This window comes from Dromaius novaehollandiae, chromosome 7 (assembly GCF_036370855.1).
Source record: "Dromaius novaehollandiae isolate bDroNov1 chromosome 7, bDroNov1.hap1, whole genome shotgun sequence".
NCBI lineage: Eukaryota > Metazoa > Chordata > Aves > Casuariiformes > Dromaiidae > Dromaius > Dromaius novaehollandiae.
This window is the reverse complement of record NC_088104.1, coordinates 11,613,795-11,630,273: the sequence shown is the minus strand read 5'-3', so window position 1 is coordinate 11,630,273 and position 16,479 is coordinate 11,613,795. Positions and strand designations below refer to the sequence as shown.

Below are 16,479 nucleotides of genomic sequence, written 5' to 3'. Positions count from 1 at the left end.
TCATACAAATTATCTGCACAATCTCAATAGTCCTGGAGACAAATTGTTTTTAAAAAACAAAATCTCAAAGCCATACAACCAAAAGAATAGTATTATTTTTCTCTCTGTTCAAATTTTCCACTCAACAGAAGAGTGCTCACTCAATATACATGCTGGAGCACTTCCCTGACAAATTCAACTTTCCACACTCAATTGCTTTGGTATCGAAGCAGCTATTTTCATATGAATTTGAAAAAATTTAAATGAAAAAGATTTCCACTGTATCTATCTCATTCAATAAAGCTCATCACAGGTTTTCTCTGTTTGACAAAAAAAAAAAAAAAAAAAAAAAAAAAAAAAAACCCAAACCCAACAACAAAACCCCTACTATCTCTGGCAAGAGAATAAGAAAACTGGTAAGCAAGTTACATTTCCAAAAGTTTTACTTAACTGGAAACAGAACTATAAAGAAGAGCTTAAGTAACCTTAAATAAAACAGTTAAATCCCTTGTTATTAAAAAAAAAAGTCTGCTGGGGAAAACACATCTGTATTTTGCTTAACTAGGATGTTTGGGGGGCTTATGATAATGATAGTGATGAGAAAGGGAGAGTCAGAATAATCAAAATAACAATTTCTCTGCAACAGTAGCAAACACTATAGGATCTACTTAAACAATTTTATTCTGCTGCACCAAAACTCAGCAAGGGTGAAATCTTGAGCCAACAAAATCTCGTGCATTCACTCTGAAGGACAAGCACATTCATACGTTTATCAGATTGGTACATTATAGCTCCAGTAGGTCACAGATACAGACAATTATAAAAATTCTGTTCTGTAACGATATAGCACTAATGAAATACTGACTGGTTATTTAAAATGAATTTAAATACATGTTATTAAATGTTTTTCATATATTATGTTGAAATTTTTAAATAACTGTGCAGGAAATATACTTAATTTCATAGTTAGCCTAAATGTGGGTTATTCTACTGCATCTATTCATTGCACCGCCTCTTAAATAAAGAAAATTAGTTTTGTCAGTGCAGTTTTCCTATTAAAAGCAACAAAAGTGTACGTGTGTTTGTGTATGTACGTGCGCATGTGTGTGTGTAGGTGGGGGGAAGCAGACAGGATTCATAAAAGCTATGTGACTTTTTATGTGTATGATGAGCAAGTTAAAACAAAATTTAAAGTGTTTCAGTATATTAATTGACTTCCATATGTAAAAGTCACAGGGACGGTTTGGATGGAAAGATCAACCCGAGTACTCTGGGAACACTAACTTAAACTGGAGTAGGCTCTCACCTATATTAGTCCTTTAGCTTCTTTCTGCCATTGTTTGTCTTACAAACCTTTAAAAAAGCGGGGGGAAAGACTGAAGAAGAACCTGTTTAATGATTCTCCTGATCATTTTTCAATCTTTTGTTATCTCAAAAGAATGACATTGACAGATTGGGAGATATAAAGGAAGCATGCAAGTACACGTCTGTTGAAAGACGGGCACATGCCTCTCCTACCTTGCAGTGTTTCCATGGAAGTGATCTGTGGAGGATATTCAAACTAGAGCTCCTTTTTTTACTCAAAGGGAGAAGTATCTCGATGCAAAGGTTTTGGAACTTGCTTGCACACCCAATCTGAAACAATTTGTCAACTTTCCAAGAATACTTCAAATGCTACCTAATTTGACAGTGGTTCTGGGAGGGCTGAAAGGTAGCTAACCTTGGGAAAACAGCAATTAGGCTTTGGATCTTTTGCTGATGTTAGAGTGGGTTTTCCTTCAATGTATATGCAATCTGGGTTGATTTCAGAGTAGGCTTATTTTAATGCTGCTGTGTGACCATACGCGTACATATAAAACTGATTTTTGCCTATCAGAGCATCCTGTATACTTTCTATTTTAAACCTGAAGATTAATATTCACTGGGGGAATTACTAGATGATCTAACACTGCCGCAGCACTCGGCTCTCACCTCATTTGATGAAATGATGCTGTTTTTATCTGAAGTAGGTCTCAACAGAAGAAAATCTAAGCTTTTCACACATACAGGGATACATACTCTTCATGAAGGGATCTTCAAAACAATTTTTGAAGTAACAAACCAGCAGCTATCATAAGGTTCTTTTGATATAAATATACATATATGAAGATGATTATGACCACAGGAATATTCCCTACCAGTAGATTATTTTATGTACATTAGTAAACTTTTTAAAATTTTCAAAACTACCATTTTAGATTTCTTTTTAAGAACTTTTCACTATGCATAAAGCATATAAAATTATCAGCCTCGCATGAAAGCACAACTATTATTAGATAGATACAGAGTAATGATTTATAAGTTGTCTACAAAACTACTGACTCATAATTTAAAAAAAATATTTGGAGAGAGAACTGCCTGGAGAGACAGATGTTAAAATGTGTCAAGGGTTCATGTTGCTAAAAAGAGTTCAAAGAAAAACAGTGTTATAATCAGGTTTTGTTTTGGGTCTCTGGTAAACTTCCAAACTGCATCTTTACTGAGCAAACAAACAATTTCCAGCCTAACTACTTCAAGTGCTAATGAAATTAGTCATAGTCAACCAAATCTTCAGGTTCTTTTAATCTTGGTTTTGCCAAATCAATGTCTTACTTTTGCTGGTGAACGCTGTTTTCTTTTCTTCTTTTTCTGCATATCTACTGGCTCTCGTATTTGTTTTTTGTCTCGTTTCTGTTGTTCAGATGCATCAGTAAAGGTAATTTCTTGCTTTACACTGATCTGTTAAGATACCAAGTGCCAGTTTCAGGTAAGGTTCTCACTACAGAAAAGCAATTTTTCAATTTTAGAAGATGACAAACTGCTGAAACAGAAAACCTTTTTCTAAGGGAATTCTCTTGTGGTTTCATTCTTTCAGAAATTTAAGTGAAAGGAATAATAAGCATCTTAAATAAAAAGGGCATAGTTAATTTCTACAGTGACATTTTGATGTATCCTTTCATTCATCTCCGAAAGTCTTTTTTCCTTCTGACCTGTGGTGATTTTGAGATCAGTTGCTATATTAAAATCACTTCCATCTGTACAACCACTCAGTTTTTCATACCTATTTTACTTTAGCCCGTGTATTGTCAAGGCAAGATTTAACGGAATAGTTTATTAGATATTTAAAACAAAAAGTATTTTTTAAGAAAACAAGAATAGTGCTAATGAAGTTTTTTTCCAAAAAATATTTCTTGATCTAATGTAAACTTTAATAAAGAGCAAGATATTCTTACATTTTTCTAACACCTGAACCATCTGATCTACAGCTAACAGCCTAATGTTTTAACAACGCTACCTTTATAAAGATTATTCTTCATATATAAGGCTATCTACTTTTTAAGTCCTTGTAATTATCCTTTATGTTTGACGGGTAACAGTGATGATGTGCTGTATTACAGACAGACGCTCTGTTTTCAAAAGGAAGTCATCTATATTCGCTCTGGGATAGATGAGGTACACCTTCTATTGGGTATCAAGGAGGGGCATATTTATGGTCATGTATGAAGTGTCACAGTCCAACCTGCAGTGTGAATGCAATTGCTAAGCGTCCACATACTTTGAAAACATGTAAGAAAATGCCTCCTACAGCAAGAGAAACTAAACAGTACTATGAACAGCATAAATGGTAAGCACCTTTTAATAATGCTATTTATTCTGGTTTATAGTTACTCTTGAACATTAAATATATTTAAAAGAGCACATTTAACTCATCAATTCATATGGTAACAGCCTGATTATAAAATATTTATAAAACAGATACTGAAAGATTATATTTAATTGGCAAATTTATCCACAGCCAGAGGCAAATGACATTTTCATAAATAGCATCTATTCATAAATATTTTGATAATCAAAATCCAAACAAGCAATTAATAAATTCTTGCCAGAGTAGGATAAGACTACTAAATCATGCTTCCTAGTAATTTCTCCATATTTCACAAAGAAAGTGCTTACAGGGACATTAACAGCATACTGCAGCCCTTGAGGAAGTCTATCTTGGGTATCCATGTCATCATCATTTTTTACCGTCTCCTCATGGACCATGAGTTCATCATGTGAAATCATCTCTTGCTGTCGAAGTTCACTTTCCTGTAACACTTCATCTGTTGCAAGAATTTCTTGGTGCGCCATAGTCCGATCTTGAAGCACTGCCTCTTGCCGTTCTCCCGACACTCCAGACTGGTCAGATACTGCACCCATCCCTACCATAGCCCTGGATGACTGCATTTGGTCTATGCCACCACATTTAAGAAATAATCCTCCCAGCTTGTCTTCAATGTTCATTCTTAAGTGCAATAACCTACAAAGAAAGTTTTAATAGTAAACATCTAAAATTGGTGCTCTTACTTAAAGTTTTTACTTAAAAACATTTTACAAGAACTCAGTCAGTACTCAACACACAGGCACACACTCCTAAAATTGATATCCAAATAAAAGTGAAATGCTGAATATCTTGATTCAGCATGATAAGATTCTCTCACACATAGGCAGATATACACAAACATACACTTTCAAATGAAAAGTTTATAACTAAATGCCTTTTGATTACTGGAAAAGTTATAATTAAATGATAGCTAGAAAGAATTTAATTCTCCTCCTAATGCCTTAGAAAATAGCTTTCTTTTGTGTCCCTTCTACTCTGTTTTCTTCTCCTGTTTTATTTTCCAGAGATGCCTCTCTCATTTTTGTCCTGCTCCCCCTACTTTCTTACTCTTTAAGGGCTCCTTTACCCCCACTGCCCTGGGCATACTCTAGCTGCTGGAACACCTCAATATCCAGAAGTAAGAGAAAGGGCAACATTTTGGCTAAAGGTCTATGTTAACAAGGACTGAGGAGAAGTCAAATTTGTCTATAAAAAGGCTATTCATTTCCACACCCACTAAGCCACTGGAGAATTAGTCAGAAAGCATGAATTCCAGTAGTGAACAGCAACACCATTACATTGATTGATGATCTACATGTAGATAAAAAAATCGTAACACTCCAAACAGCATCATGGCATTATTAAACCATTTTAAGAAGAGGCGGTAGGGTTCAGCGAAGCTGAAAGCGGCAGCCTCTACTTATTCACCTTGCTTTTTCCCAGTTGACCTGATCTCGCCAGAAGGCCGGGACATGGCCCTCTAGACTTCACTGCAAGGTAGTCCTAAGACGACTCTTCTCCTTGGCATACTGGATGTCCAGCCACACTCCTCCCCAGGCCCCCAGTCCTACCCATCCCGTGCACATCGGCTCAGCTCACTCCTTCGGACACCCTCCCTTCCTCCACCCCTCCGGCTTCCCAACGCCGGAGCGGAGAGGCTGCACAAACACCACTGCTTCAATCGTAGCGACAGGGGCAGAGGCACAGCAGAGCTGGACAGTACAGAACAGGCCTAGCCAAAACACAGACACACATCGCGGGGAGTTTTGTTATAGTGTCGGCACCTTTGATTTTGATGCATTCAGAATTACGACGTAAATGTGATGTTGGTATATCAGCAATCACCAGCTTCAAATTCTGCCTCCCTCACAGTGCAGCATGGAGACAGGAAACAAATCAGCGGCTCCATCTCAATTCAAGCCTCAATCAGATGCTGCTTTTCTCTCCCTACAACTCCAGATGACAACTAGTAACCACAGAAGTCAAGTCTCTCTCTGCCCAGAACTCAGCAGGGCCATCACCTTGCAGAAATTCGTCACGATAACCCACTCCCAATTTAACATCCTGCCAACTTGCAAAATGATTGGATCAAGCAAACATAGATGCAATATTTAAATCCCAATTTTTAGTTTGATCACAGAAACCATCTTCCAAAGCATTTCAGAAGATTTCTCAGATGAAGAAAAATTCTAAGTGTAGCTTAATCCATTGTGAAGATTAGTCTATAGCAAACTATGGCCAGTTTACAAAATAAACAGCAGCCCTTCCTTAGCGGAGATTCTGGAGTATTTGACAGGAATGCAGTCCACTAGCAGAACTCGCTGATGAAGATCTCACAGTTCTTCTACAGTAGTTTCAAATACCACTATTAGTTCTTATCTTCTGAAAGTAAAATTCAATTTCTTCAAAAAACCCCCAACATAGAAAGAAAAAAAGCCAGCTTTAACATCTTCTAGTAGTAATTCATGCAGTGTAAGTCGAAAGTGAAAGAACATTTGTCTCTATTCTCTATCATGAGTTTCTAAATTTCTGTATATATCACAGAAAGCCTGACTGACAGGATGTTCTGATAAATACATTTCTGAGTTTCAAATAAATAAAAGGCATGCCAAAGAAAGAAGCTTTTCAGTCAGTTACAGATTTTCTTCCAGTAAGCCTTTCCTCCGACAGAAGTCAGAATGATGCAGTCACCAAGCAAGATCTGTTTGCTTATACATGACAACGTCATCAAATATTGTACTAATCTTCATTCCTGTGTAACTGTAGCCCAAGTTCTGAAGTGTGAGGCAGGAAGGGGAAAAAAATCTAAATTATTAATAGGAAAAGCTAACTAGTTTTGGAAAACGGGAAATATAAAACTGAAATATTTGAGATAAAACGGTGCTGGCCGATATTCTCTAGATCAACAGCCTAACCTTTTAGCAAACTAGAGATGAAGAGCTGAAGCACATTTTCACTGAATTAATAGCCTAGGATATCATATGAACAGCACCTTCCAGAATAGCTATCCTCCAAGATTTTATTAAAATCACTAACAACATTACAAGGTTTTACAAGATAAAACTCCACAGAAGTGAGTTCCAGTGGTTCAGACGGCCAGAGGCAGGGACCCGCAGCCTGGAAGGCCAGCAGAAACGACAGCAGCCAACAAACCTCGTGTTCTGGGCGAGAGTCCTGCAGGCTAGTCTGTGAAACAGGCGGCAGTCTTCTAGTTTTGCCACTGTCAATGTTTAGAAGCTCAGAACTTTGTCTGAAGTTTTTTTAGGGAAAAAAAGAATTGTGGAAAGAAACACTGCTGATTCTAGTGAACTAAGTTTTCAACCCTCAGCAGACCAGCTTCTTCCAACTCTCCCTACCTGTGGTCTAGTTTAGGCTCTGTAGATATCTATCGTACACTGACATGAAACATCTCATTCTGCGTAGTAGACTGGGAAGAAAGAGAGAAGACCTTGGGAAGAACTGACCAGCAAGCACAAAGGTCAAAACAGCTGTTGCCCAAAACCGGTTTTTCTAAAACACATCTGAACAAACTTTTTTTGTTTTTTTTAAGAGTATCCTCTAACAAAAGTACCACCTCGGAAAGCTTTGGGGAAGCTTTTCCAATGCAGCTGGAACCAAAAGCAGGTATTTATATCAGACTGTTGTTAGACGGGCAAAAACACATTTTAGGGACCAAAAAAAAGCCTGTGACAGAAGGACAGGAAGAGAAAACTACTGCCCAGAACATTTGCACTTGCAATCTTCCTGCCTGCTTTTTCTGCGATTCTGATATGAGAAAGTTGGAAATGCTACTCTTCATTTCCACAGAAACCATCTTCAAATAAGGACAACAATTCTTTAATGTCTTTTAAATGAGGTCAGGTAGTGCTAGGCGACAAACTTACTTCCAGTTAATGCAGGCTATAAAAAGAGAATGAAATTTCACACATCTGACAGGGCAGGTGTGTTTCTGGTATGCCACACAGCCACCTACAGGCATTCCATAATCCACGAAGTATTTTTTGGAGGTAGCTGTGAAACCCTACTGATGGTTTCTTAGCAAAAACACAAATGAAAAAAAAACCCTTGGTATAGCATTAAGGTTGTTTCTTTCACCAATGCAGGTCTCCCAAAGAGATCTTACAACAACAGATCTTAGTCATTGTAACAGGAGAAAATGAGGATGAAGTAATAATCTTTTCTGTGTAGAGAAATCTTGTGTCAATTAAGAAACGTGAGAAAGAACTGAAGCTCTTAAGAATCTCTCCCCCAGAGAGTCATTATTTGATAAAGGATGGCACGAAGGAGCGCAGGTGGAGGCTGGTTTATTAGGCCAGTCCTTTTAAAAATGTGACATGAAAGATACAGACTCCAAGGAAACGAACAAGCAGATACCTACTATTTATTCATTTCAGCCTTTATCCCAAACTTATCCAAATTCAGGGTACAGCTTATATTGACCATCATTCACTGTGATTTTGTTCCACGCTACAGAAGCGCAACAGCCCAAGATCCCTGCAGATTCTTAACAGGAATAATATGGGCAGGTACGAGAATACAGGAACTCAGGATGTTGAAACACATTCCAAAAAACCCCCAGAAAAACAGTATCAAGTGCGAGAATGTAGTGGCCCTAATCTGTCTGCTCAAGCCACTGACAAAAGCAGCACAGAAGGTTGTTCCAAATGCAGGATACTGCCATATCACTCTGAAATTAGGCATATATTGAGGAAATTGTGGATTTAAAGCTATATCCTGACAGGAAGGTAAGCAGACAAATAAAAATAGGGAGCCCGAGTGGTGAAGAACGCAAAGTTCTCACTCGTAGAGGCAGACAGACTTGTAGCATGCAGAAACTTAAGGCAGCTGGCAAGACACAGCAGCTGCCCAGAAGGCAAAATAGCTGTATATAGTATCTATTGGTACTATTGGTTCTCTGAATTGTCAAGTATATGGAAAAAATTCTTCCCCCACCCTGACTAGTAGGCTCAGTAGAGTCATGTAACTGAAAGCACTCAGTTGTTTCCAACCATGATCTTGAGTCACATCAGATGCTGGTATAGGGAATGTACTGGTTATTATATCAAGCTTTCAAACATCTGGCTTTTCATACAAAAATAGTGACAACTCACAGGGTTAGGCTGCATATTCTAGGTGATGAAACACAATGCAAATTACATGAAGTCCAGGTACTGTAAGAAGAACCACAAATGAAAATAAGCTATTAATCCAAACAAGAAGTATCCCAATTGCAATCATCTCAGTAAAATTAGTGTCATTTGTCAATTGACACCTTTTGGCTCACAAAAGAAGAATCCTATCATTTCAATTGAAGATGAGGAGGAAAAAAAGTGTTCTTGGAGGAACGACAGTTTGATAAAGAAACTGTAAGTTAAAAGCATTCAAACAAATTCACTTGATCAAGCCTGCAGGAGATTATATATTTTAAGCGCGAGATGCATCTGTGAAATAAAGATCAGCTTAATTTGAGATTATCTTGAGTGAAGCTACAATAATAGAAACTATATACTAACATATGCAAGCACATTTCTTGGCATAAAAGACTTCTTATTGCAGAGGTATTTTCCATGGAATTTCAGAACTTTTATTAAGCTTTAGCAAATAATCATAAGATCTTCGCATTTTCTTTGAAAATATAGTTTCTCAATACACTGAGAGAAAAAGAAAGCCAATTAAAAGAGCTGCAATAAAGTATCCATTTTGCTTGGTAGAAGTTCTCCAAACCTTTGCTCCAGGCAAAGCATTTCACAAGAGACTTCTTCAGGCTCAGCTTCATGGATATGCACACATTTTGGGGGAGGAGAGAGGGGAAGGGGAGGGACTGCACAGAAATAGTCTCAGAGCATCCCAGCACCTTCTCTTTTGACACGGTGCTCAACAGCTGCTTGCAGAACATCTACAGCCAGTGAACCATGCTGCTTCGCTTCAAAAACTGCTACTACGGCAAACCCTACAGCAGTACTTAGAACTATTTATTTCAGTAACCCTGACATCAGTTTTTCCAAAGATTACTGGTGCGGTAAGCTGGAGAGCTAAATGGTAAAAACAATATTTCTAATTAAAGTAACAGCAATTTAAGCAAAAACACATTAAATGAAGAGTGCAACCACCCTTCCAATTCAGAACAAAAAATTAAAATACAATCAAAAGAAAACAGCACTGGATAAGAAAACCCTGCCAGGATGATGTCTGTTATGCAGTGAGGCTGACACGCTGAAGGAAAGAATCCAAATTTGTTTGCCACCAGACACAATGTATGATCCAGCTTTTTTTCTCCACGCTGGCTGATGGTGGGTAGGAGTTATTGTCTTCTTCCTTCTTGTCTTGAACAAGTAGTAAAGCATTATTTAATAACAAGCAAGCCCCCAGAGGTATTAAGTGGATTTACTTAAAAAATAGTATGTGCAGTACTGGGTTGAGTCTCTGGATTAATTTAAAAGATTATTTATGAAAGATGAAGAAAGAAAATACTTTGAAGGATTAATAACCATTAGACAAAATATAAAGACCATCTGCATTTTAGTATCTGTTTGCAGAATAGAACTCTTTTAATACTATTTTACTATTTTGCTTTGGTTTTTAAAGACAGATGAACATCATCTAATTGTAAACAATTTCCTGCAAAAGGTTTTGGTGTTCTAAGTCTTCTGCTTTCTTTCAAGTATTAAAAAGCAGAATTTGCTACTTTCTATCCCCATATCCCACTCCATTTCTTTCCTATATTAACTTTTCTCTGGCTTTCAAAAGGCAAAATAGAATGAAAGAAGGTTGAGGGAAACAGAGTTTGTTGAAATTTAATTCTTTTTCTTGGGAAAACCTTAGCTCCTTCTGAAGAGTTCTAACAAAGACTCGAGATAGAAATATTCCTACCACATACAGACACGAACTTCCTTTGACTGCATTTTCTAAGAGTCAAATCACAAACACAAAACCAGGAAGCGAAATGGAAATTCTCAGATGCCTTTAGCGACTAGACACCATTCTGACAAGAACATCCATCTCTAGGATTCCCTTCACAAAAACTGAGATAGAGTTCAATTCAAGGTTTTAGATGTCTTCAAGGTAATTTCACATTGGAAGCCGCCCAATGACATTTTTTAATTTAGCTCCATATTTGGGAAGTATGTTTTAGTTTAAGATCAAACAAGGCAGACTTCCTAATAAGTAAATACCTGAAGCTACACAATACATATTTGGGTACATTCCTACCATGTCCCTTCTTCCACAACAGCCTTTAGAAGAATGAGTGCATGCTGGTCCTAAACAACAAACTATACAAAGGCTACTAGTGTAAAATGTACTTAAAGCAAGGTTAAAAAAGCACAATATATGGAAACTCCTAAGCACATTATTATCTCTTAGGGCTCATCTCTGTGGTACAATGATTTGGGCTAAACTGTAAACTTAAATGAATATAACATACATAAATCTACAGAGTTTTGTAAGTGAACACTCTTATTCCAGTATTGATTTTTTTCCTTTCTCTATTTAGAATAACTCACTTTGGAAAGGTTTAAGCTAAATAAAAGAAGCAAATCATTATATAAGCAGAGTGGTTTTACTGACACTGCTAGTAAAACCTTTCTAAGCAAACTCCTATAAAAAGCAACTACAACAGAGACCCACTAAAGAGCTACTGTGCCAAGAGAAGTTCACTTTCTTCTCTCAAAAGGGGAAGATGAAACCAATAGACTGTGAAATTCAGATAGGGACACAAACAACCAAAAACCCCTTCCAATGAGACATTTGGCGCATTTTCTTATTCAGAAGTCAACCCAATTCTTAATGGTGCAGCTGCAAGAAACAATGTGATATACGGGCTATCAGCCCAAATGGGGTAGCTCCTTGCATATCTCTCCCCATTCGGCCTTCTTGTTGCCCTGTGTTGGCCACAGCAATTGTGCAACTATGAAGGGAGCTGGATAAAAACACACCCACCAGAAAAGCGATTAGCTTGCATTTGGATCAGTGGGACTATGCAGGCAGGGGGTGAAGGCAACAGGCAGCGAAGAAGCTGGGAAGAGAGAGGAGGACTGCTTCTTTCAGCAGCAGCCAGTGGTTAGATTAGATTAAAGCATATTGGGAAACTGCCCCACAAGTGCAATGTTCGCACACAAGTGGAAGAGTTACAGCTGTCACACAGACAAACCTAAAAGCTGTGCCAAATTTATATCAAAAGAAAAATGCATATCTACATTCCCAAAGCCTTCTTCATAAACGGAACTATAAATTCCGCAACTCCTAAAGCTAATGAACAAGGAGATAGCAACATGGTCTGATACCATATTAAAAACTACAAGAGCCTAATTCATGTTTTAAATTTAGCATCACAGTGAATAAATCTGCCATCAACACGATCCTCTCCAAAAGAAAGAAAAAACTCAAACTTGACAGCTTCCTAACGTCCATTTAAAAATCCTATCGGATCCCTAAACATGTTGAGTATTTTCACATCAGAAAAGATATTTAGTTTTACTATTAAAAATATGGATATATTCCAACATACAAGGAAAACCAGCTAGCTTTCACGATATCAAAAACTCAATTTCAAAGATTCTGCAGAAGCTTGCAAAGTAAAAAAATACCCTAGTTAATGCTAAATAAAGAATAAAGATATTTATTAGCTGATCTACCTACTTGGAAAATGAGATTTAAGTAAAAGATCTTGAAATTAACATGCAAGTGTAAAAAATATCGTTTGTAAGAATGAATTAAAGTGAGTTGACTTGCAAAACAGAAATTATTAACCAAACATAAATCATCGTGAAAAGGTTCTCAGATCAAAATGCATCCTAAAATGCAACATACGATACAAGCACTCTTAAGACTTGTTGCACAGTTATTTCTAAATGCCCCATATTGCTGAACACGTGCCAGTATGAGACCTGATCCCACATTTACACTCATACTGAGCTGTGAATAGTCCTATTACAATCAACAGGATTACTCACAGAAAATCTACTTATTGTGCATAAAATTATCCATGCGCGAAAATCGTTGCCACCTTGCTTATTCTAAATTCAGTATTAGATCATCACCAGCATAACCACAGTGTAACATCTAAAACATGCATCTCAGAAAGCTTTCAATATTACATCAACAAAGCCACAGTTACTTGTTAAAACCCCAAAGGATGTTACCAGTGTAGCAAACATACTTTAACTACTAGAAAAATTATAGACAATTTTTTTATCTTGAAAAAGCTCACCAATTTTGCAGTACTACATGACCAACTACTGCAAAACAGTTAATTTTGAGAATTTCTATTAGAATTTCTACCACTGTACAGTTAACGCAAAAAGAACAGAGCAGGATCTCTGACCTTACACTATGAAACACAGACATTCATAAGTGCTCAGTTTGGAGATTCCAGCTGATTTTTATATGCGGGGAAGACAGCACTAAACATAACTACAGTTACCCACCATTTTCTAAATGCTTTTAATAGTTTGAAAACTTCAATCCAACTGGTGAATATTTGATGAAATTTCCTATATCATGCGCATGCCTCAAGAAGAATTTTTGGAAAAAATATTTCTGATAAAATATATCAATCTTTCTTTTGCCGCATAGTTATTTGTCATAGCTAAGCCAATCTAACAACTAATTGTCACTGAAAGAGGCAGTCCTGGTCCCTCTTCTTTTCTGTAAGATTCCACCCTACCTTTTGTGCCTACTCTGATGGTCATATGATTGCATAGTGGTTTACATAGTTCACCAGCCTGGCAAAAAATATATATATATATATATTTTTAGTTATTAATTAAATTTTCTGCCAGGTTAACTCACTGAGTTCATCTACCATAAAGAGAGTGTGTCAGAAGCAGCTCAAGAGAGGGTCTGGGCCCTTTCCGATTCAGCAATCACAGGGTAACTGGCTCAGCCCATCTCATGCAATTGCACCTTGAAAATAAATGGAAAAGAAAAATATGTTGCTTTAAAAACACTGTGATAATTTTCTTTGACAAGCCCTCAAATTTCTTGGATAAATTCCTGAGTATCACCACTCTACTATCAGCAAATCTGTGAAGCATCTCTCCTCATCACTAGCACCATGCGGTGCTGTTTTAAAGAAGATGACAACCTACTGTTGCTATCAGCTACCCTACTGGCTCAAATGGCAAAGGTCTGTCTATATGCATATACAACAGAACTTCTGGTGGCTTTTCCAGATTGCTTTTTAAAAATCCCTCAAACACTACACACACAAACCCTAGAAGAATACAAGAAATTGCATGCATGCATAAAAAAGTCAGGGCTGCTAGCATAAAGGTACTTTAATTTACCATAATTTGCCTCTCTAGCCTATTGGCATTGTAATAACACTTTTTTATTAAAATATTTTATGTATTTTTTCTATAAAGCATTGTTTCCTTCAGCACACTGGATAGATCTGCTCCACAGAAATAGGTGAGACCAGTGAGACTATGTAGTTAAGGAGACTGTTTATAACATCCTTGTTCCACTCGTTGTGAAGGCCAAAATGTGGGTAAATGAGGCAGAGACAGTCCTGACTACTTAAGCAGTTGAGTGCTATCTTGCAAAATAGGACTCTACCCTTGATCTTGTCAGAGATATTATGTAATTTTACTTTTTTTGTTTTTTTTAAACAGGTGATCAATAATTACACTTCCCTCATTTTCTGGGTGCCTAACCTGACACATTTAGGTCAAATTTACAGTAAATGCTGAGTGCTCAAGGCTGCAATTGTATCAATGACAGCAATACTTTTAAAATACAAAGAGGGATGCGATGCTGTATATCTTAAAAAGAAAAAAAAACAGATCTTAAAGATCTCTATGAGCATCCAGACCAAAACTGTGTTTTGATCTTACTCCTTGGCATCAATTCTCTAACCATAAATACGAATAAAAGTATCCATTTCATTTCCCTGGGGCATAGTGAAATACTTGAAAGAATAAGCAATGTTCAATACAGGTCACCAGGGTGAACTAATCAGTTTATAGTACTCTTGTTCCTGCAGCAGATACAGTTCATGAGGAGAGAAGGTGGCATATATAAGACAGCAAGGCAAGCCAGCATCAGTCACTTAGGTGAATACCGCAAGAAGCCAGACGAGTGGGGTCTGGCCTCTCTCGGGATCTAACCACTGATCAGAAAGCATACCAGCATGTTTTGAGGCAATGCAGAGTAGCCAGTTCAATGGAGAAGCACTAGAGGAATTTGGGCTCACAGACAGAAGACTGTCATCAGGAAAAAATAAGCAGCATAGTATGACTGAAGAGAAAAACCTGGTTACAACCATGATGATGTAATAAAACAGTAAGAGATTTGGCTTCTTTTCTCAGCTCTGCCATCGCTGTTGAGCAAATCTGTTATCTTGGCAGGTCATTTTTCCTCCCTGTATTTCCGTTTCCTCATCTCTAAAATGGGGGCAATGACCCACCTAGTATTTAGGTCTGAAAGAGCAGTAGGAACTATTTATGAGGGCCTCACAAACCTAACCATTATAGGAAGTCCACAAAAGAATACCATCGTGCTGTCTTCAGAGCAGGATTAAACAGAGCACAGTAAAAGAACACACTATGCAATGAGAAAAAAGCAAAATACTGAGCAGCTGCTGATGGAATGAGTACCATGTATCCTGTACATTCAGTAAGGTGTGGAATTTTATGGGGAGAAAAATTGTGGTCAGGTATGATTAAAGTCTACAATATAATATTCATGTACTATATTAGTAACATAATAATGTACATACGCGTAATATGTTAAAACTAAGGTGGCACAGGTGAGCTCAGTGCTGTGATTTTAATATTTGAGTGCCTGACTTGCACTTAAAAATGTTCTTTTAAGACATGCTTTTTTTGACTGTAATATCTTTATTTCAGCTTAATTGTTTTCTTAGAGGCCACCTACAGGCATTAAATAAGTAAAATAATAATTAAAGAAAAATTCAAGCCAATTACTTCGTAAGTCTCCGTAAACTAAATAACATTGGGCAATATGCCAAAGAAAGTATAATCGAGAAGATTCTGATCCAAAGACTTTTATCAGCAGAAGCTGTTTCAGAGATTCTGGAAGACATCCCGCATTTATATACATGACACCATACGGAAAACTTTTAGGAAAATGCCAGCAGTAATCTGATCCACAGGTGAGAAAGACATGAATAACGGAGACAAAACAATCTTAAAGAGCACAGACAGTATTTCTAGAACTTTTTTAACTATCTGAAAGTATTATCTCAACACGGTCTCTCAGGCTGTGAGGACAATGCAAACGTCTTAGAATTTAGGAATCACTCTCATGAGCAGCAATTTCAACTCTAGGACACAGGTGGTGCACTAACTACACATTTTTTTCCAACTTCATTATGGTAACCTTATTCAGGATAAGGTTACATCCTGTGTGTGACATCTAGAAAAAAGTTCTGAGAGAGATCGTTGGCTCTCCGTAGTCTAACTGTTCACATGGTGGTACTGGCAAGAAGAAAACATGTTCTCATTTAAACCTGCCAAGGAGGCTGTGTCATAGCCTCATGCAACTTTATTTTTATGTATATTTATTGCATTTCAGCTGTGTTTCAACCTTATCCTTCAGCTTCACACGAAACTGTAACCTCAGAAAACCCAATTAGTTCAAAACGCAGTAGAACACCTCTCCAGTAAAAGATTCACTGCAGGCAGATCAAGCAAGCTCTCCGCTTCCTACCTGGTTTTTCAAACACCATAGTGCTACCTTCAGTGGCCACCTTTCAAAGCCATCAGTGGTCTGGGCCAGAATACCTGAAAGAGTCCCTCTAAATCTCAAAGATGCAGATCACAGTTGGCTGCTCCACTTCTCAAACTTCATAGTATTACTCTATCTACAACAAAAAT

At 37.3% G+C, this 16,479-nt stretch overlaps 1 protein-coding gene across 5 annotated transcripts in view; it reads right to left on the bottom strand.

Annotated features, from left to right (window-relative positions):
- ZNF148 (zinc finger protein 148) overlaps positions 1 to 16,479 on the bottom strand; it is a 42,426-nt gene that overhangs the window by 16,874 nt on the left and 9,073 nt on the right. For 3 of the 5 annotated variants that reach the window (XM_064514670.1, XM_064514673.1, XM_064514672.1), the window contains exons 2-3: positions 3,952 to 4,297; positions 2,611 to 2,736 (exon numbers count right to left, since the gene is read on the bottom strand). In XM_064514670.1, the coding sequence (XP_064370740.1) occupies positions 2,611 to 2,736; positions 3,952 to 4,281 (456 nt within the window). In that variant the 5' untranslated portion in view covers positions 4,282 to 4,297. Of the gene's footprint in view, positions 1 to 2,610; positions 2,737 to 3,951; positions 4,298 to 5,068; positions 5,090 to 16,479 lie in introns of those variants that run through there. The other 2 variants (XM_064514671.1, XM_064514674.1) reach the window with 2 other exon arrangements.